General features: G+C 53.6%; 3 protein-coding genes across 8 annotated transcripts in view; 2 read left to right on the plus strand and 1 right to left on the minus strand.

The window, feature by feature from the left end:
• The window catches only part of WDR62 (WD repeat domain 62), a 44,429-nt gene extending 27,742 nt beyond the window's left edge, over positions 1–16,687 (plus strand). For 2 of the 6 annotated variants that reach the window (XM_033128370.1, XM_033128371.1), the window contains exons 18-33: positions 86–197; positions 303–366; positions 1,109–1,234; positions 2,744–2,877; positions 4,410–4,462; positions 6,442–6,660; positions 7,757–7,884; positions 8,197–8,300; positions 8,649–8,759; positions 9,052–9,186; positions 9,475–9,586; positions 9,700–9,841; positions 9,922–9,982; positions 10,163–10,822; positions 11,372–11,529; positions 11,640–15,085. In XM_033128370.1, coding sequence (XP_032984261.1) covers positions 86–197; positions 303–366; positions 1,109–1,234; positions 2,744–2,877; positions 4,410–4,462; positions 6,442–6,660; positions 7,757–7,884; positions 8,197–8,300; positions 8,649–8,759; positions 9,052–9,186; positions 9,475–9,586; positions 9,700–9,841; positions 9,922–9,982; positions 10,163–10,822; positions 11,372–11,529; positions 11,640–11,903 — 2,583 coding nt within the window. In that variant the 3' untranslated portion in view covers positions 11,904–15,085. Of the gene's footprint in view, positions 1–85; positions 198–302; positions 367–1,108; positions 1,235–2,743; positions 2,878–4,409; positions 4,463–6,441; positions 6,661–7,756; positions 7,885–8,196; positions 8,301–8,648; positions 8,760–9,051; positions 9,187–9,474; positions 9,587–9,699; positions 9,842–9,921; positions 9,983–10,162; positions 10,823–11,371; positions 11,530–11,639; positions 15,086–16,386 lie in introns of those variants that run through there. The other 4 variants (XM_033128372.1, XM_033128374.1, XM_033128375.1 and 1 more) reach the window with 4 other exon arrangements.
• Positions 16,219–17,960, plus strand: OVOL3 (ovo like zinc finger 3). The gene is made up of 4 exons (XM_033128551.1): positions 16,219–16,312; positions 16,387–16,451; positions 17,182–17,383; positions 17,698–17,960. Exons 1-4 carry the CDS (start codon positions 16,219–16,221, stop codon positions 17,931–17,933), a joined length of 597 nt encoding a protein of 198 aa, XP_032984442.1. The 3' UTR covers positions 17,934–17,960.
• POLR2I (RNA polymerase II subunit I) lies at positions 17,959–19,483 on the minus strand. The gene is made up of 6 exons (XM_033128555.1): positions 19,115–19,483; positions 18,982–19,036; positions 18,605–18,678; positions 18,445–18,519; positions 18,280–18,331; positions 17,959–18,068 (listed from the first exon to the last, which is right to left on the minus strand). Exons 1-6 carry the CDS (start codon positions 19,171–19,173, stop codon positions 18,006–18,008), a joined length of 378 nt encoding a protein of 125 aa, XP_032984446.1. The 5' UTR covers positions 19,174–19,483; the 3' UTR covers positions 17,959–18,005.
• Positions 19,484–19,618: the final 135 nt, after the last annotated feature.

Below are 19,618 nucleotides of genomic sequence, written 5' to 3' on the forward strand. Positions count from 1 at the left end.
TTAGTGGGGGCTGTGATGTGTGACCCGGCCTCACATTAGGGAAGCAGCAGGCCGCCCAAGCATCACTGTGTCCTCTTCTCGGCAGGTCCACGTGGACCCCTCAGGCACCTTCCTGGCCACAAGCTGCTCTGACAAAAGCATCTCGGTGATTGACTTTTACTCGGGCGAGTGCATTGCCAAGATGTTTGGCCATTCCGGTGGGTGTGCCCCCATACAGCCTTCTGACTCAGAAGGCCAGCGTTTGAAACTAAAAACAAAACAAAACAAAAAAAAACCTCACAGCTTCTCTGCTCTGTTTCTAGAAATCGTCACTGGCATGAAGTTCACCTACGACTGTCGTCACTTGATCACAGTATCCGGAGACAGGTGGGAAAGGCCTGGAGGCTGCCCCTGGCTGGCCTCCCTCTGGGAGTGGTGGGGAGAACGGGCTCAGACACCAGCAACGCCGGGCTTACAGCCGGCCTGTGCAGAGAGCTCTTCTGAGTGTTCCAGCTTTCTCTCTCTTTGGATGGGTGCACCTTGGTGTCACACCCAGACCTAAGTTCAAATCCCAGGTCTGCCACTCATTTACTTGTGACCTTGAGCAGGTCATCTTCCCTTTCTAACTCAGTGTGCTCCTTTGTAAGAGAGATGATACCATCTACCTTGAAAATTGTATGGTAAGAATCAAGTGAGATGACTATATATGTCATCCTGACATGTTTCCTTAGGTAAATTTTATGTGTGTGTGTGTATGTGTATATATATATATGTGTATATATATATATACACACATATATATACATATATAGTATTTTATATATATATAAAATAAGTTACTTAGCATGTGGTTGGTGCTCAGAGAAGTACCTTTTGTTGCTCCCTTCAATTTATTACAATCCTTCCTCACAGCCCCCTTGAGTCTTGATGCCCTCAGAAGGGGCCCTGGTTAGCTGGGGTGCCCTGCAGCCTACCCATGGTGTAGACCTGACGTGGTCCAGAGCCCCTGCACTAAGATAATGGGGTGTTTTCTGGGAGGGACCAGGGAAGGGTGTCTTGGCTGTCGTGACCCAGGTGGCTCCATAGTCACTGTTCCTCCCCCTTCCACATCTCTCTCTGGCCTCTGCAGCTGCGTGTTCATCTGGCATCTGGGCCCGGAGATCACCAACTGCATGAAGCAGCACTTGCTGGAAATTGACCACCGGGAGCAGCAGCAGCGGAACACGAAGGCTGGGAAGTGGAGCAGCCACCCCAGGTCGTGACAGCCACCTGTCCATCTCCATCTGTCCTCCCCCAGAGGAATGTTGTCCTGCCCTCGGCCCTGAGAGGAGTGACGCGGGGGACATAGTCATGGCCAAGACAGCCCTGCTGTTTGTGTACTCGCAGCCTAGTGGGGGAGATGAACTTTGAATACAAAGTAATGATAGTACACGGGAGAAGGGTTTTGAAGTGGAACAGCAGAGTGCTCAGAGAGCCTGTGCACACTGTGATGGGGAAGCCCCCGGGTGCTGTGGGGACCAGAGGAGGCCCCTGCTCCAGCCGGCCATGGGGAGGGGGTGGTCAGGGAAGGGTCTAGTGGAGTTGAGTTGCCTTCGTATTCTTTAAAGTCTTTTGCTGCAAGACCACTTTTATTTGGAGTGGATTCGTGTTCTAGTTTTCAATTTAGAATTTGGGTTTGGAGGTCTCGTTTTGAGTAGGAGATTTTGGGTTTTTTCTTCTCTTAATCCAGGAGCATCTCTGTCTTGAGGCTTTGCCTCCTCTTGGGGACCGGGCCTTGACATGGGCCGCCTGTCCTACAGTGGTATCGCAGGTACTGCAGATCTAGACACCAAGGGAGAGAGCAGCTCCCTTTGGCTCTTGGTTTTGAGGCTCACAGCTAGAGCAGGGTCCTGGCTCCAGTGCCCACCTCGTGTGAAGCGTGTTTTAGATTCCTGTACTCCAAAGGAGCTAAAAATCTCACTGCTACCCCTCACTTCCGAGAACAGAACCAGCAACTCAAACCCCACTATCTGCTTTCCTTTCTGTCCCATTGCTGTGGCCCTTGGAGAGTTTGTCTTATTTTTTGAGCCCAGGCTTTTTTTTCTTTCTTTCTTTTGCCCCCACCCTCCCACCCAACCCCCAGTTTGGTTTTTTTTTAAGCTATTGTTTCTCATTCTAGTTGTAGGGTGCAGCTCCCTGGCCCATGCTGGTATTATGAGCCTTGCGCTCTGCTTGGCTGACGCAGTCGGTCGCTGGTTGTTGGTTGGCGGCTCACAGCAGCTCACGGCAGCTCTTGTCCGCTGGCCACTTACGATGGCTGCCGTTCACATGCTGACTGCCGGCCACTCACGCTAGCCATCGGCCACTCATGGTAGCACATGTCAGCACACAGCAGCCCACGGCAGCACACAGCAGCTCACACCGAGCTCCGGCTGCTCACGGCAGCCCAGCTCCAGGGAGAGCTGTTGTTCACAGTCTTAGCTGTAGAGGGCGCAGCTCACTGGCTCATGTGAGAATCGAACTGGTGGCCTTCGGCGTTAGGAGCACAGCGCTCCAACCGCCTGAGCCACCGGGCCACCCCTCCAGCCTTTCTTATATCTCATTTATTGGGTTGATATATTTCTAGCAGAGCGGTGTAGCAGATGAGACCTCCCAGCACCTTCTTGACCAGAAGTCTGTCCCATATGTTCGTGTGCAACCTAGCACGGGGCCCAGCCCTAAGCAGGTCCCCCCAGCACCTCATTTATCTATTTCTCTTCCTTGCCGTCCTTATTCCCGGCTTCAGGCAGGAGACATTTGCATCCGTACCCAGTGAGGTTTGCTCCCTAAGCCCTGGAACGCAGACAGAGGATGAGCTGGAGGATGAGTGCGAATCTGAAGAGCTGCTGAAGACACCATCCAAAGAGAGCTTGGATCCAGGTTGGGAAAGGGGCCCATCCAAAGGGACCCTCTTTTGACCTCTGTCAGTGTAGGAGTCATTGCTGGGTTTTGCCCACTGCTTTGTTTTCTGAGCCTGGCATATACTGAAGCTCAGTAATCATATCAGGGCTCTCAGTGTAATAGCAACCAGACTGTCATAGGCTTAAGCTGGAAAGAGATTTATTGGTTGATGTACGTGAAAATTTCAGAGGATTGGCTTCAATCATAGTTGGATCCCGGTATTCAGGTGATGTTAAAGGAATGTATTTTTCTCTATCTCTTGGCTCTACTTTTCTCCATATTGGCTTTTCTGTCAGGCAGATGCTCCCTTTCCTGGGAGAGGTGTAAAGAGTATGTCCCAGGGGAAAAGCAGAGTGTGTTAACCAGAAGACAGAACAGATCTATCTGTTCAGGCAGAAGAGAGAGTGGTGGTTTAATGACTATAAAAGGCCAGGCCCTCTGCGTATTTCTGTCCCTCTGTGTCTTCCTTTGGCGTAGGCCCTCGTGGTTGCAAGATGGTTGCTAAAGTTCTAAGCATTGGAGGCATGGTTGAGTATTACATTCCCTCCTGTCGTCTCCTTTAGAAAGGAAGTTTTTTCCAGAAGCTCCCGGCAGGCTTCTCTCAGGTCCCACTGGCCATGATTGCTCCAGCTTTGAGAGAGGCTGGAACAGTGATTAGCACTGGGTGCTTTTAGTGCTTTTCCCCACCAACAAGGGGAAAACAGGCATGGGCCAACTGGGTGGCTGGTTAGTAGGCAGCAGCAATATGAGAATTCAGCCTTGGAAAAAAATCTGAGTGTGGTAATTTTCTTTGTTGCCACTTTCACTTCTGATCCAATGTCCTCTCCAGGGTGGCCACTTTTATCAGTTTGGTGTGAATCCTTATAGGCCTTTTTCTGAACATTTAATATACATATATATACATATCCATAGGATACAGTCATATTTATGTCCATAATTATACCGCAGTTATCTCAAAAGCATCTTATCCACCTGTATGTTGGTGGATACAAAGCAGAGGCCTCTTTTAACCAGCAGCATAGTAGGGTATTTTAAGTTGTACCCTCTGAGTGGGCATTTAGGTTTTTTCTAACTGTGCACGGTTGTGAAGGAGGCTATGCTGACCACTTGTGGGCTACCTCTTTGGACATGTGTGAGAGTTTTACTCCAGGACGGAGGCCGAGGACTAGCACGGCTGGACCCTGGGGTTACACTTTTTCTTTTAGAAGAAAACTCCAGGGGCCCTCAAGATCCAGTTACTGCCCCACACCCAGCAGCCAGTGTGAAGCCTTCCTTCCCCCATACTTCTGCCAACATTTGATAGTCTGAAGCATTTTAATTTTGGTCAGATATTATGGGTAAAACATATCCCATGGTGTAAATGCATTTCCCTGACAGGTAGTGAGGTTGAGCATCTTTTGATATGTCTGTGGGGTCCTCTAGTGTCTGTTTGGAGAACTGCCTGTTTGTGTGTGTTACCCATGTGTCTGTTGGGTTTATTCTCGTCTCATGGATTCCATGTATCCCTCCAGACCCTCGGTGCCTGCTAACCAACGGCAAGCTGCCACTCTGGGCAAAGCGGCTGGTGAGTCTGCCTGGAGACTGGGATGCCTGGGGGCTGGCAAAGTAGGGGTGCCCTCCTCTATGCACTTGTTTCCTCTAGGGGCCCCTTTCCCCCTCCACGTCTCTCCTTTCCCTGGAGAACCCCATCACCCTTCCAGCCTCAGCTTAGCTAGCCCTTCATTTATGCAACACGTATTTACTAAGCACCTACCCTGTGCTAGGCCATTAGATACAGCATTAGATACATTATTCTGGCCATTAGATACAGCAATGAGCCAGGCAGACAAAATTTCTGCCTTCATGGGCTCATTTTCTTGTGTGGGGGGATGGACAGTATCCACATTAAACGGATAAAGAGTATAATATTTTGGGAGCTGAGAAGTGCTAGGGAGGAAAAAAATTGCGAAGGAAATAAGGAATGTTGGGGGAGGGTGACAATTTTAAGGTAAGCAGGAAAGGCCTCACTGGGACGATGATATTTGGGCAGAGCTAAAGTGAGGAATGCAGGTCCAGAGAAAGAATGTTGAAGACAGAGAGAACAGTCTGCAGGGGCCAAGGCCATGACGCAGGATTATGCTTAGCATGTTCAAGCAAGTGCAGGGAGGCTCCGGTGCCTGGGTTGAGGGTGGATGAGGGGAGAAGGGCTCAGAGAGGCCATGGGGGCCAGATGCTGTGGGCTCCGGTGTGTTCCCTCGACATTCCTTGTTGTCCTTCTCCAATTATTTTTTCCCCATTGCACTGAGTGAGATGGAGGCAGGGGAGGGCTCTGAGCTGAGGACAACCATGATCTAACTCAGGTGTTAACAGGTCCCTGTGGCTGCTTGTGGGAAACAAACTCTGAGAGGCAAGCAGGGGGACCAGGGAAGAGGCTGCTGTGATAATCCAGGCAGGAGAGATTGGAGGCTGGACCAGGGGGGAGAAGAAATGGTTGGATTCTAGAGGGATTTTGAAGATGGAACCAAATGATTGGATGCGAGGGAAAGAGGGACCGAGATGATGTTAGGATGGAATGAATGATTGTTAACTTGGAGGAAGGGTAGACGAGGAGCTGGTGGGTTAGCAGTTGGCAACAGAATCCTAAACCCTAGGTTGGAGGGTTTATTTCAGGAACAGTGTCAGACCTCGGATCAAAGCCTAAATGTCAGCTCCACAGGGAAATCCCCTCTGCCATCTGATTCCCTGCAGACCAGGTCAGGACATCTGGCCATGCTCTCTCAGGCCCCCAAGCTTCCTCTTATCGGTGTACATTATAATTGGAATTATAGTCAACGAATAATCACTGTGCACTTACTCTGTGTGGGCTCTGTTCTGAGTCTTTTATATGTATTATCTCGTTTAGATCTCATGGAGGTGGGGGCTTTTCATATCCCTATTTCACAGATAGGGAAATTGAAGCCCAAAGAGGTTAAGTAACTTGTTTAGGGTCACACAACTAAGAATCAGAGGACGTAGGATCGACCCTAGGTAGGCTGGCTCCAGAGCCTGAATTCCCAAACACCCACCCTCCGATGTCTGTCAAGCAACAGTCTTGGTAGTAGACAGCGGTGGGCTAGACCATGGTGGGAGGAGAAGTGGCTGTATCTTGGATGTGTTTACATGGCAGAGCTAACAGAATTTGCTGAAGAAATACAATGTGGAGTGGAGGGACAGAACAAGAGAGAGGAATGAAGGATGACCTCAAGGTGTGGGGCCTGAGCAACTGGAAAAAACAACTTAAATAAGGAAGGAAGCTTTAGGAGGAGCAGGTTTCGGGGGAAGATTAATTGTTTTCAGCATTTTCACTTTGAAATACCCACTAAACATCCATGTGGATCTATAGAGCGGTTGCATGTGACTTCTGAAGTTTAAGAGCAAGGTTCAGGCTGGAGATAGATGTCTGGGAGTTGTTTCTGAGTAGTACGTAAAGCCAAGAGACTAAGTGAGGTCTATGCAGTGTCCTTGGTCCTCGTTGGAGTTGGTGTTCGCTTGACTGGCTGCTTGACCATCCCCTGTCACCCTCAGTTAGGAGATGACGATGTGGCAGATGGCTCAACCTTCCACACCAAGCACAGCTATCAGCCACATGGCCGCTGGGCAGAGCGGGCTGACCAGGAGCCCCTCAAGACCATCCTGGATGCGCATGACCTGGATTGCTACTTTACCCCCATGAAGCCCGACACCCTGGAGGACTCCATTCTGGATACAGTGGAGCCGCAGAGCCTCGTGGGCCTGCTGAGTGAGGTAAGGCTGCCTGCCCAGCCTGGCCTGCAGCCCCTGCACCACGACTGCCCTCTCAGGACTTGGGGCCTTACTGCTCTCATTTTGAAAATAGGGCTGCCTGTCCTACTGTAGGGGTGCGAGAGGATTACCTGAGACGATAGAGGGCAGGAGGGTGAGCCCCGGGGCTGGTGCACAGTGAGACTTCCTAGGGCAGACCAGGAACCTGGGAGGCTGGTCACCTTGGGGGTTAAGAGCTTGGGTCAGAGAGCAGGCCTGTGCAGGAGTCGGGGGGGCATTTGAGCAAGTGGAGCCCAGTCTTACCCCTTCCAGGCCATGTGACAGAGCAAGGCTTGCCTTTTTGAGCTTTAGTTTTCAGGAATACGCACATTTTTTAAAAAGATGACCAAGAAAAAGATTTCAAAAAAAAGGTCATTAAAAAATAGCCCCCAGGGGACCTTTACAGGAATCCAATGCTAAGAACGGCCTGAGGTCCCCTTAGAGGTGCAGAAGCAGTTTTTTTTAGCTGTTATTCTATTGTTTTCCAAATAAAATTCTTTTTTATCCTGTTTTCTTTTTATTGTGGCATTTTATATATATATATATACACATATGTATATATGTAATATACATACATATATATAATATACATAATATATATATATTATGTGCTCAGATCTTAGGTATATAGCTTGAATAATTAATTGTTACCTGTGTATATACCTATGTATATCCACCACCCAGGTCAAAATATAGAGCATTTTCTACCTCCAGGAAGACCCCTGTGCCCCTCCCAGTCGGTACCTCCACCCAAGGTAACCAGCATTCTGACCTCTCTCAGCATGGATTGGTTTGCCTGTTCTTGAACTTCCTATGAATAGACTCTTAGAGGGTTGGAGCCATACCATTTCCTTGTCTGTAGAGGGGCTGATGCCAATGCAGTGGGGGCACAAAATGAGCTCACGGTGAGCAAAGCGCTTGGCCCAGGCCCTGGCGCACAGTGAGCGTACAACAGTGGGGGCTGCCATTATCCCTGACGTCTTTACCGTAACACTTAGCAGCTTGTAGGGGTCCTGGTTTCCGCAGCTGCCTCAGATGGCTGTGCTTCTTCACCCCACAGTCAGAGAGTCCCCAGGAAGATGGCTGTGGGGATCCCTCCTTCCTGCGCCTACAGAGGGAGTCCTCTGAGGCCAACGAGCTCACCATCTACTCCCTGGAGGCGGAGGTGACAGTCCCAGAGACAGACAGGTAGGTGTCCTTTGTACCAAGGGGAGCCTTAGTTGGCGAGAGGAAGCCTCAGCTGACAGGTATACCCTAGAAGAACTGCTCTCCCAGAGAGGCCTAGGGCGTGGGGCCCTGAAGGGGCAGGAGCCCAGCCCTGTGGCCTCACTTGCAGCCGTTTCCCTGGTTCTGGATGGAGGTGCAGGGGGCCTTTGGGAGGAGGCAGGAGAGGCGAGGTGTTCCCAGGAGGAGCAGGGTGCCGATGTCGGGTTCTGGGTGGAGGCCTGTTGTTTACTAACTAGCATGTTATCCTTCACCCCACCCCTGTTTGCACTGCAGCAAGTACTGCGAGAAGGAGGTGGAGCGGGAGCCTGGAGACCAGCAAGGTGACTCCTACCTCAGGGTCTCCTCCATCAGCTTGAAGGATCAGAGCCCACCGGAGGGTGAGAGAGCCAGGCAGGGACGCTGCTGTAATCTGATTGTCTGGCCAGGCCCCTTTCTGGACACTGATCATGACCTTGACACAGTCATCCTGAAACTGAGTCTGTCACAGAAGACAGACGTGGGTCCTCCTGGAACCTGACTGCCCACCAGTGGGAGCCCAGCTCTGACACTTCCTCCAAGTGTAACCTTGCTGGTCCATAAAAATAGAAGCCGGGTATTATCATCCCCGTTCTCTAGATGGGGAAACTGAAGCCCAGAGAAACTGAGCCACTGATGTGACTCACCCAGAAAGGGCCTGGCTTTGGGCTCCTGACACTCCCCACCCCGCCCCTGCTCTGCTGTTTCAGATTCAGGGGAGTCAGAGACCGACTTAGAGTGCAGCTTCGCTACCATCTACTCCTCACCTCCACAGCTGGACCCAGACCCTCGGTTTGACATGACAATGACCCCCACACCAGGTAAACGGGGGCCAGATGAGGGGAAGGGCAGTGTATGGCCTTGGCTAGGAGATGGTCATGATGCATAACTACTGGCCCCACATCAGCCCTACACCTGGCGCCCACTGAGCCTCAATTTCCTCACCAGGAAGACAGCCATTAGTTTTTCCTTCTCAGCCTGGTGGCAACAAGGTGTGTGTTGGGCGAGTCCAGCTGTCTCCATTGTTAAGTTTGTGGTGTCTTTGTCAGGGTGTCTGCCATGACTCATGGTGTTGAAGGTTCTCTCCTGCCAGCCCCCTTTGCCTCTCTCCAGAATGCCCAGGAACCACAGAAGAGTTGACCCGGCCTGAGGTGTCAGGCATATCCAATGGCTCCCTGCCCCACACCCCTGAGCAGGAGAAGTTCCTCCGCCACCACTTTGAGACGCTTACTGATGCCCACCCTGAGGGTAGGGCCCTGCCCCTCTCAGCTCTGCCTGGGCATGCCATCCGGTGCTGGGCACAGTGTGGGCGTCTCTGGGCTAGGGCTTTCCCCAGCAGGGCTGGTAAGGGTGGTGAGAGGGCATACGTTTTATCTTAAGGACTGAGCTGCACAGTTTCCTCTCCTTGATCCAGTTGCTCTGTGTTGTCTGTTGATGGGGTTTTCTAAGGATTTGCCTGCTGGTCTGTGGGTCTGCCTGGGCGCAGGGCTGCTTGGCTGGAGGGATTCTGAGGGCTCCTTCGGCATCTTCCCCTAGAGCTCTTCCACAGATCCCTAAGGGACATGAAGGCCTCCGAGGATGAGGACTTTTTAAATCCCCGGCTGAGCATTTCAGCCCAATTCCTCTCACGCCTCCAGAAGACATCCAGGTAGGAGCTGGCGAACTAGTGAACCTTCCAGCTTTCCGTATCCCCCCAGGGCGGGGCTGTGCCCTCTCAGGTACCCTCAGAGCAGACACAACCACCTGGTTTCCTCCCCACAGGCTCACTCATACCTTCCCTCCCCGGCTGTCCCTGCACCTCGTGAAGTCCCCGGAGGTCAAACTCACAGATCTCGGGGGGAGCCAGCCCAGAGCCGAGCCCCTGAGAGCAGGTACTGGCTACGCCTCTCCAGGCAAGACCAACGTGAGTACTGGGGTCACCTCCTTGGGGCATAGGCCTGGGAGCCAGGAGACCTTGTCCTCACCTCAGGACTGTGCTTACAGGTCCTCTCTGGGGAGAAGGCTCAGGAGCCCCTTGACACCCTAGAGGCCTGGTGCTCACAGAGTAAGTGTCCCCATCCCCAAATGAATAGCCCCAGCCTTCTCAGCAAATGGCCCTGGGTGCCCAGCTGCCATGGGTGGGGATGGACAGGCTCCATTCAGACCCTGCAGCCTTCTGGGGTGGGGCCCTGTCCATTGGCTCTGCGGCTGGGGTGTGAGAGTGAACTGGCTGCTTCCTTTATAGCCCCCTGCCTCACAGACCTGGCATCCTGTGTCCCCTCCTCCTCAGTGCTGCTCGCAGACAGGAAGCCTCTGACACCCACAGCCCTACCCGCTCCAGGCCTGGCTCAGGGTGTTCACACCTCCTCTGCCTGCTCCTACATGGAGGCCACTGACAGCTCCCATGCCAAGATGTCACACAGCATCTCCCTTGAGGACAGCGAGGACCCTGTCCTGGCTGAGCTGACCAGGCCCCTCCACAGGCCCTCATCCATGGGGGAGCTGGCCTCCCGGGGCCAGGAGCTCCAGGCCATCACCACCGCGGAAGCACCCAATTCTGACTGCAAGGGCCACGCGCCTGCCCAGCCCTCCCGGGGCAACCATGAGGCCCGGGCCAGCCTCAAACTGAACCTGTCAAGCGTCTATGACGGGCTCTTGCTGCCCCCACTCCCACTGGAGCCACCCACTAGTTGTGTCTGGTCCCAGGAACCTGTGGCCACACAGCCCGATGTCACAGTCAAAGCAGCTAGCTTCCCGGCTCCCAGCCCCATGGATGGGAGCTCCCTGAAGTTCCACAACTCCACCTTTCTCCCAAGGCTCTCTGAGCCCCTCAACACCCCTGCCGACCCCGACAGCCCCCAACTTCTGGAGACCAGGCCAGGGGTTCCTGGCAGCATCACCCCAGGTGAGTACCACCCTTGGGATCAGGAGTTGTCCTCTAAGCTTACCCCCTGTAACAGCTGGTTCAGCTCCAAAGGTAGGCACTTGACCAGGCCATAGGGTTGTGCCGTTCGTTTATTTCCTGAAATATTTAGTGAGCAATTTGTATGTGTTGGGCTTTGTTCTAGGTCCTGGGAAACTGGGTCATGGTGGTAAAGGAGACTACAGAGAATTGACCCCTTAAATGAGGGAACTGCCCAAACTAAATCTATGAGGAAAATGTTAAGTGTGCCATGAAGTGGTATGTGCTAAGGAGAGAAATAAGAGAAAGGGTTTAGGGAATGAGAAGTGGGGACAGTGGTTACAGTTTCAAACAGGACGATGAGAAAAGGCATCAGAGAGAAGGTGGCATTTGAACAGAGACCTGCAGGTAGGGAGGGAAGGAAGCCTTGGAGAATGAAGGAAGTGTTCCAGGCAGAGGGACAGCAGTTGGGATCAGCCCAGCCACCCTGGCTTCTCTTCGACCAGCTAGAAAGTAGAGGTGTCTTTCTCATTCCCTCCCCTCCACCCCAAGTTGCGCTCAGTGGGATCCGGAACAGCCCTGGACACTGGGGGGAGCCCAGGGTGCCAGCCAGGCGCCTGTCCCCAGCTCCCCTTGAGCTGAGCAGTGTGGGGACCGTCGTGCACAAACTGCAGACTGCCTTCCAAGAAGCCCTGGACCTTTACCATCTGGTGAGCCAAGCCCTGGGGTCGGGAGAGGGCTGAGGGGGTGCACTGGGACGGGCCGGCCGGATGGCCCCTAACTGGGACTGGTCGGCCTGGATGGCCCCTAATCCTTGCAGATGGTGTCTAGTGACCAGGTGAGCACCGAGCAGCAGCAGGCACAGACTGAGCTGGCCTCCACCTTCCTTTGGATCCACCGCCAGTTAGAGGCCGATGACTGGCTGGTTGGGACTAATGTGGCCCCAGCCCAGGCCCTACCCAGCCCGGGTCCCCCCTCCCCACCTACATTGTGCCCCCTGGCCAGTCCAGATTTGCACGCCCTGCTGGAACACTACTCGGAGCTGCTGGTACAGACTGTGCGAAGGAAGGCACGGGGCTACTGAGGGCCAGCAGCGCTGCTCTTTTCTCATGAAACAGGTATTTTAAGCAAATAAACTGAGCTCAGAGGAGTGATTCCTGATGCCTATCCTGGCACATCCACAGAGCCCCCTGCAGGTGGACAGAGGGAGGGAGGGTGGAGAGCAGTGGTCTTTGGTGGTTGGTCCAGCACCAGGAATGCTCTGAGGCCCAGGTCCCATGCCCTGTTCTCAGGCTGCATCAATGGGAACACAGGACCATTGTTCAATGTTCCCAAGAAGTTTGGGAACTGCAGTAATGATGATCCTGGCTCCCATGTTGCTTATCCCCAGCCCACTGAGCTGCTGAGGGAGCACATGTGGTCCTTGCCCAGTGGGGCCCAGCTGTACCAGAGGGAGGGGCCAGCCCTTCTTTTCTACCCCCTACTGGTGCCCAAGAACCCACTGGAGCCGCTGCAATCACCCTGTGCCAGACCTTGGCCACCAGTACACATTGCCACTCCACTGACCCCAGGGCCAGGCCCAGGCTGGATCCTATGAGGTGCAGGATTTTGTCCCCATCCACAGCAGGGAAAATTGCAGAGACAAACAGGCTCATCCACTAGACAATGTGGGCAGCATGCCCAGGCCATCCAGCCGCTGAGCCTAGTAATTCCTTCCTCAGCGAGAGGATTGTGTCTAGCTTCAGCATCCCATGAGCTCCCAGCTTCCCCAAGCAGCAGGCATGGCCCACCACATAGACTGCTGTGGCCTGAACCCCCACTTCCCTGTGAGCTCCTCCCTGCTCTGTTTGGTGGTCACAGCCCACCAGAAACAGGCTCGGAGAGACCCAGTGCCCAGGGTCCCAGAGAGCTGAGACTTGAACCTAGGCTTGCCTGGTGGCAGAGCCGGACCCTTCAACTTGAGGACATGGCCCTCTGCTGCCTCCACAAACTGACACATCAGAACCAATCGTTCCTGCCCCGGTGCCTGTCACTGTTCCACACATTATGGGTTGAGTGAGGAATAGGACAAGCAGTGTCTGCCCTTGTGGTATTCGCCTTTTAGAGCAGAACACACAGAAATCAAAACGATAACTATAAGTAGGTAAGCTGAGGGAATTCAGTGTGCTGATGGAAGGGTCAGAGAAGGCTTTTGTGAGGTGACCTTTGAGCTGAGGCTTGATAGAGAGCATAGGCCATGTGGACATCTCAGGAAAGCATCCAGGCAGATAGATTAGCCAGTGCAAAGGCCCCATGAGGGGATCAAACGTACATGTGAGGCATAGCAACAAAGCCAGGCTGGCTGGAAGGGAGTGAGCTGGAGGAGAGGCGGTGGGAGGAAGAATGGGTTCTACCAGGCAGGGCCTTGTTGCTTCGTGACATTTAAAACCAAGAAACATTCACAATACAATTTTTTCCCCTAAATTAAAATCCCTGATCTTGGTGTTTGGGGAGGTGCCCAGTCTTGTTTATTTTCAAGGCGCCGTTTCCCTGCCTCAGTTACCCCAGGTGGTCCAGGTAGGCTGCACCTCTGCCAGGAAGCTCCCTACGCAGGCCCACATGCCACCCCCGAAAGATGGGAGACCCACTCTCCCCCTGCCTAGCTTGGCCACAGTTGCCTAAGATTTCTGAGGCAAGGTTTGGCATGCAGGCCCCTGAACACCCAGGGGACCATCTTGAGGCTCTGTCCCTGGTGGAATTTACCCCTCATGCCACCCTGTGTTATAGTTAAGACTTCAACTCCAAGTAGCAGACACCTGGCTTACAGGGGTTGAGGGGAGGGCCACGCTGTACGGACATTTGTTGCTCTTGATTATGTTTCTGCTCTGTCACCCTCTATGAGTGAGTTTCACCCTCCAGCTTAGGTCCCCACAGTTGCTACACAGCTTGCAAGCACTTAGCAGTACACTCCTACCAACCAGTAGAAAAGCCACGAAGCAGGGCAGCTGTCTGGTAATGGGGAAAACGCAGACTTCCTACATGCCTGCCTTTTCGGAGTAGTTCCAGGCAGTAGGAATGGAGATTGCTTTGATTTGCTTGGACCAGCCACCTCTCCTGCCCTGGACATGCTGCTCAAACCAAGCTGGGTTCTCAGCACAAAAGGAGGGTGGGCTGGTAGTTAAAGAGGACCCAGTGTGTCTGCCACTTTCCACACTTCCTAGTGGAAGGACCAGACTTGCCTTGGACAAACCAGCTGGTTAAGAAACCACTGCTGATGAATGTGTGTGGGGGTGGTTTGTGGACCCACACGATCCCAGTGGGAAGGCAGCATGCTCACGGGATATTTCAGAGTTTAGCGAAGGAGCCATTTGCAAAGGAGTGAGTAGGGAAGAGTGAAACCACAGCACCCCAGACTGGTAGCAGAGGAGAGCTGTCACAGACCCCCACCCTAGGCCACAAGGCACAGGGGACAAAATGGAACCCCAAAGAGCAAATCCTGGATTGAGGGCTGCCCTGAGGGGAACTGTGTCCCTGGCAAACCGCCCCCCCCCAGGGAGGGAGGTGGGGGATCCCCTTCCATATCTTTAGGACTCCTCATTGTCCAAACACTACTGGAAGCCAGAGGAGTATGGCAGCCCAGGTGATGCCCACTCAGGTCAGCCTCCCAGGACACAACAGGACAGAGCGGTGCTAGGGACAAAGACACCCAGCCCCAGATTTCTTCCCTAATGTGTTTTCAGCAACATCACAGAAATCAATCACCCCAAGAGACATGTGTTGGGCATGTCTCCCCATTCATCGGCTCATTCTTCAGTGCCACCTGCCCTCTGTATTCCACATTGGGACAGATCCTACATACTGGGCTGTCAGACCTCTGCCAGACACACTAGTCACAGCTGTTATGAAATCCAACAATTGTGAAATGGCGACACTTAAAACCCTGTTGTACAAATGGGTCGACTGAAACGCAGATGCTTGCCTAGCCACCCCACCCGTTCACACTTCCTAACAACCCCTTTATTTATGTCTTGCCATGTGCTAGACCCCATGTTCAACATTCTCCACACGTGATCTACGTGGATCTTTAACACAAACCGGAGATAGGGAGATTCAGTAGTTCCACTTTCCAGATGAAGAAGCAGGCTCAGCAAGAAATGACCTGACCTAAGTCCTGCAGAGATAAAGTGGCAAAGCTCTGGGCTAGCAGACTCAGTGCTGCCTCCTTTGCTACCCCAAATGAGTCAGCAGGACTGACTCAGGGAATGTGAAGAAATGAATAAATATTCGTTCTTTTACCACCAAGCCTTTGTATAGACTGTTCCTTCTGCCTAGAACACCCTCTCCTTTCACCCTAAACCTCCACCTCAGGGCTCCCACCCCAGAAGTCGTTCCTGAACCTTTAGGTTGGATCAGGAGCCCCAAGTCTCCTGGGTTCTCCCCAGCACAGCTTGGATCACTCTGCCTGTGCTTGCCCCATCATGCCTTAGTCATTCTTTCTGGGCAGTGACTGGTGTCTCCCCTCATGGACTAAGTGTTCATTTTCAGTGCTGAGCTAGGCCTGACCTCTAGTTGGAGCTCAGAAAATTGTTGGATGAATAAATGAAAGTAACTGCGTGAGGTATGTTCAAAATCCTTAACCCGTGTTTAAGAGGTCAATGACCAATGTAGAACAACAGTCTGGTCAGAGTGCTGAGGTAGGGTCCTGGGAGCCTCTGACTGTGTTTGTGGAACGTGGGAGAGTGGGGGAGAGGTGTCCCAGGTACTCACTAGGAGCTGGTACTGGTACTGGTACTCACCAGTAGTTTAATGCCTGCTACCCCTGAGGAGTATGCTTCTGGCTGAACATCAGCTCTGGGCATCTGAGGATCAGAGTGGTGAAGCTTCCTAAAGATGCACAGCCTGGATCCTCACTTTGTCCTTATCTATTAGAGGGACCTGCTGTCCCTCTATCCTCTGGAGTAAGCAATCACAGTCACCCTCTCCCCTGCTTCCTCAGCTGCTGTGATTTGAATAACCCAGCAGGCTGTTGGATGTCCTGTGGTGACTGATTTGCCTGGCAAACAGACCCTCCGGTCTTTGGCCCTGCTGGTACTAAGGGAAGACACTCAGCTCTACTGGGATCTGTTCCCTCTTCTCACCCCAAAGAGCTGCCTAGGCTCCAGTCTTGCCCTTGCTTGATCTTCTTCGGGGTCCTAGCGCTTGTCTGCCTCTGGAGGCTGGAGAGTGCCCTCAAGACCTGCCACAGAAGGGGAAAGAATGTAGGCCCCAATGCAGAGGTAACTGGAGCCAACTAAGTCTGCTCACTGGGCTTGTCATGAAATTTGCATGGAGCGAATAAGAGGCTCCGTCATGGCTGCCCCCTCCCTTCCCACCTGAAATAGTCATCCTGGAGCTGAAACATCTCACCATTCCCGGAGGTGATGCCCCGTGCCTTCCTGGTCAGGAGCAGGCGTCCGCAACCACCCAACTGGGGCCAGTTGCCTGACCAGCTCCGGGGAGATGCCTATGTCCCAGGTGAGCCCCTCACTGGGCCTGGAGGTAAGGGGTAGGGAAGACACCAAGCATCATCCTCTGGCTTCTCTTCTCAGACTGCAGCAACCTGGGGGTGGCACCAGCACACCAATCTTCTGGCCTCCAGGACTCTTGGACAGCGGTGAGTCTGCAGCTGGCCTACAGGATCCAGCTCAGTTCCTCTCTCAACCTCAACAGAACCTGACTGCCCCATCCATATTCTTCAAGCCCATTGCATATGTCCCTCCAGCCTCAGGACCTTTTCACCCATTGTTCTTTCTGCTGGGAATGCCTTTCTTTTCTGAGTAGTGAGCTGTTTGGCTTCATCCCAAGCACCATTTCCTCAGGGTGGGCAGCCACAGCCCCTGCCTCCAGGGATCTCTCCGTTCCATGGGGCAGAACAGGATTCAAGCTTACAGGTGGATGGCGGTTTGCTTTATGTTGGAGGATCAGACAAAGTGACAGGAGTGGGATGGGGGATGGAGGTTGAGATTGGGGCCTTTCAGAAGGGGTGCTTGGCTGGGTGTGCTCAAGATTATTCCAGTGTTTATTGAGAGCCAGGAACTGTTCTAGGCAATGGGTATTCAGCAGCAGTAAGACAAAAATTTCCTACTTCCTGGAGTTTATAACCCAGTGGGGGCTGCAGATATTGACGATAAAATGGGAAGGTATATAGGTATTATGTTGGAAGATGGTATGTACTATGGAGAAATAAAAGCAAGGTTAAGGGCAATGGGGGTGGTCAGGGAAGGCCTTGGAGAGAGGGTGGCATTTGCACACACAAAGTCTCTGGTCTTCCTAGACTTCCTTGGTTCTGAGTTCTAGGCATTCCATTTGCTCCTGTGTGTCTAACTCCTGTGTCCCTCCCACAGCCCATGCAGGGCACTTTGGTCCTCACTCCCAGGGGCCCTGGGACCCTTGGCTGTCCACTCTGCCCCAAGGCCTTTCCGTTGCAGCGCATGCTGACGAGGCACCTCAAGTGCCACAGCCCTGCCCGACGTCACATGTGCCGCTGCTGTGGCAAGGGATTTCACGATGCTTTCGACCTCAAGCGCCACATGAGGACTCACACCGGTGAGCAGTGGTAGGGGCCTGCTGAGGGATGTAGAGTGAAGACAGGTACTGGTTACAGGATTCAGGTCCCACACTGCAGGGTACAAGGGAAAGCACCCCCCACCTCAGGGGAAGGAACATCCCGGTGAGGACAAAAACACAGCTGTCTGGCCCATGATGTGCTGGGCGGAGGTTTGCAGATGGTGGGATGTAGGCGGAGGAGTCTGAAGAACTTGGAGTAGGACTGGGAAAATGCTCACGGAGGGCAAGGTGAGTTGGCTTTAGTCTGGAGGCCACTGCCCCGTCTGTCCTTTCCCTTTTGGGTTATCGTGCAGGGATCCGCCCATTCCGCTGCGGAGCTTGTGGGAAAGCATTTACGCAGCGCTGCTCGCTGGAAGCACATCTTGCCAAGGTGCATGGGCAGCCAGCCAACTACGCGTATCGTGAGCGTCGTGAGAAGTTGCATGTGTGCGAGGACTGCGGTTTCACCAGCTCCAGGCCAGACGCCTACGCACAGCACCGCGCCCTGCACCCGCTGCTTGAGACTGCGCACGGCTCGTCCAACCCATGAGAGGCAAATAAAGACAGGCCATGCATGCACAGAACAGACCATTTATTACATGTGGGGGAGGGTGGTTCAGGTTCACTCGGTCCAGCGGTGGCCACAGTGTGGAGCCGTGCACACGTAATACAAGCGCATGGCGTCCTGGCAGAAGAAGGCACAGTTAGGAAGGGTCTGGACCCACAGAAGGGCACAGCAGAGCCTCACCCCAAAAGAACAGACAACAAGGCCTTCCCCATTGTTAAGGGTCCAGCTCAGGACGCCAGGAAGGGTAGGCTCCCCTCCGTATTGGTATCCCCGCCCCCGGAAAGGACCAAGATCACGACATCCAGAAAGCCTTCCTCATGCTACTCACCTCCGCCCGGGCACTGTGCGACTGGAAAAACACCGCCTCCTTGTGGCCGCACCTGAGGGAACAGTCCGTCACTTAGAGCCTGCCGTACCCTTTCCTCCTCCTCCTCCCCTCTCCGTCGGGTGAGGACAAGCCACTCTCCCTCCCGTACACCAGTAGCGCGCTCACTTTTGGCACGGGTGGTCCTCGGTCCGCGGCAACGTGGGGTCCTGGGAGACGTCAGCGATGATCTGGGTCAGTTCGCTGAGGGAGCACAGGGTGAATAATTATGCTGACAGGGGCTCCTAAGCCAACAACCCGGTCCCCAAGCCCCGGTCCTGCCACTCACTCCACTTCGTGCGTGATTTTATTGACGTAGATGCAACTGTTGTCGGCTTCCTGCTGGTAATCACAATTCCGGCACTGCGGGAAGGGCGAGTGTAGCGGAAAGGGGATCACGAAGGGATCCCCGATGGAGCTGGAAGGGAGGGCAGAGTTTTCCCCGGAGGGGATGGCTAGGGGATGGAGCTTTGTGGTTGGGATAATAGGGGTGTATCGAGAATAACCTCAGGGATTGGCAAGACGGGAGAGTCGGGGATAGTCAGAGGTGAGACCAAGACCAGTCGGGGCGGAACAGTGAGTAGGGATCACGTGAAGCAGGGCGGGCCACAATGGGGACCGGTAGACCGGTGGGGAAGACCGGGACACTCGAGGGCTCGCGCTCACCGCGTAGAGCAGAATGCGGTTCTCCTTGTCCTCCTTGGGGTAAAGCATATTGTTACTGTGGGGAGAGGAAGGTCAGAGATCAGGCCTGGGGCCATTACTTGCTCCCCTTCCACACCTGCTGCCCCGGCCTCACCATTCCTGGCAGAATCGAATACCCACGAAGCCCGGCTCGTAGGTCCCGTCCGGTTCCATAGTGTCGTACCGCCCGCCAAGCCTTCCGCGCTTGCTCCGCCGCGCGACAGGTCACGAGAAGGGTCAGATCTAGACGCTTCGCCCAAAGAGGGGCGGGGCTGTGCACACGTACTCGCTGCTGGAGGTTTTGTGCTCGGCTCTCCGCGCTGATTTGATTATTTGTTTCAGTCTTTTGATATCCAATCTTTTGCTTCCAACCTGTAGGCCTCACTTCCCCAGTTTATAGAATAGTATGGCACGAGAGCCGGGAATACGATGTGTCACGTCACCCGCAAAGCGCTGAGCATAAATGAAGAAGCCATTGCTCTTTACTGGCCGAAGGCCAGTGCACATGCGCGTGTTTACTCGCCGCGACTGGGGTAATTCCTGCCAGTCCTTCCTCTCGGCTTCAGCCTTCGCTCCCCGGGGCCGTTTCCCCGGCCGCTATTGGAAGAAACGTACACCC

Source organism: Rhinolophus ferrumequinum, chromosome 15, assembly GCF_004115265.2.
Source record: "Rhinolophus ferrumequinum isolate MPI-CBG mRhiFer1 chromosome 15, mRhiFer1_v1.p, whole genome shotgun sequence".
Classification (NCBI taxonomy): Eukaryota; Metazoa; Chordata; class Mammalia; order Chiroptera; family Rhinolophidae; genus Rhinolophus; species Rhinolophus ferrumequinum.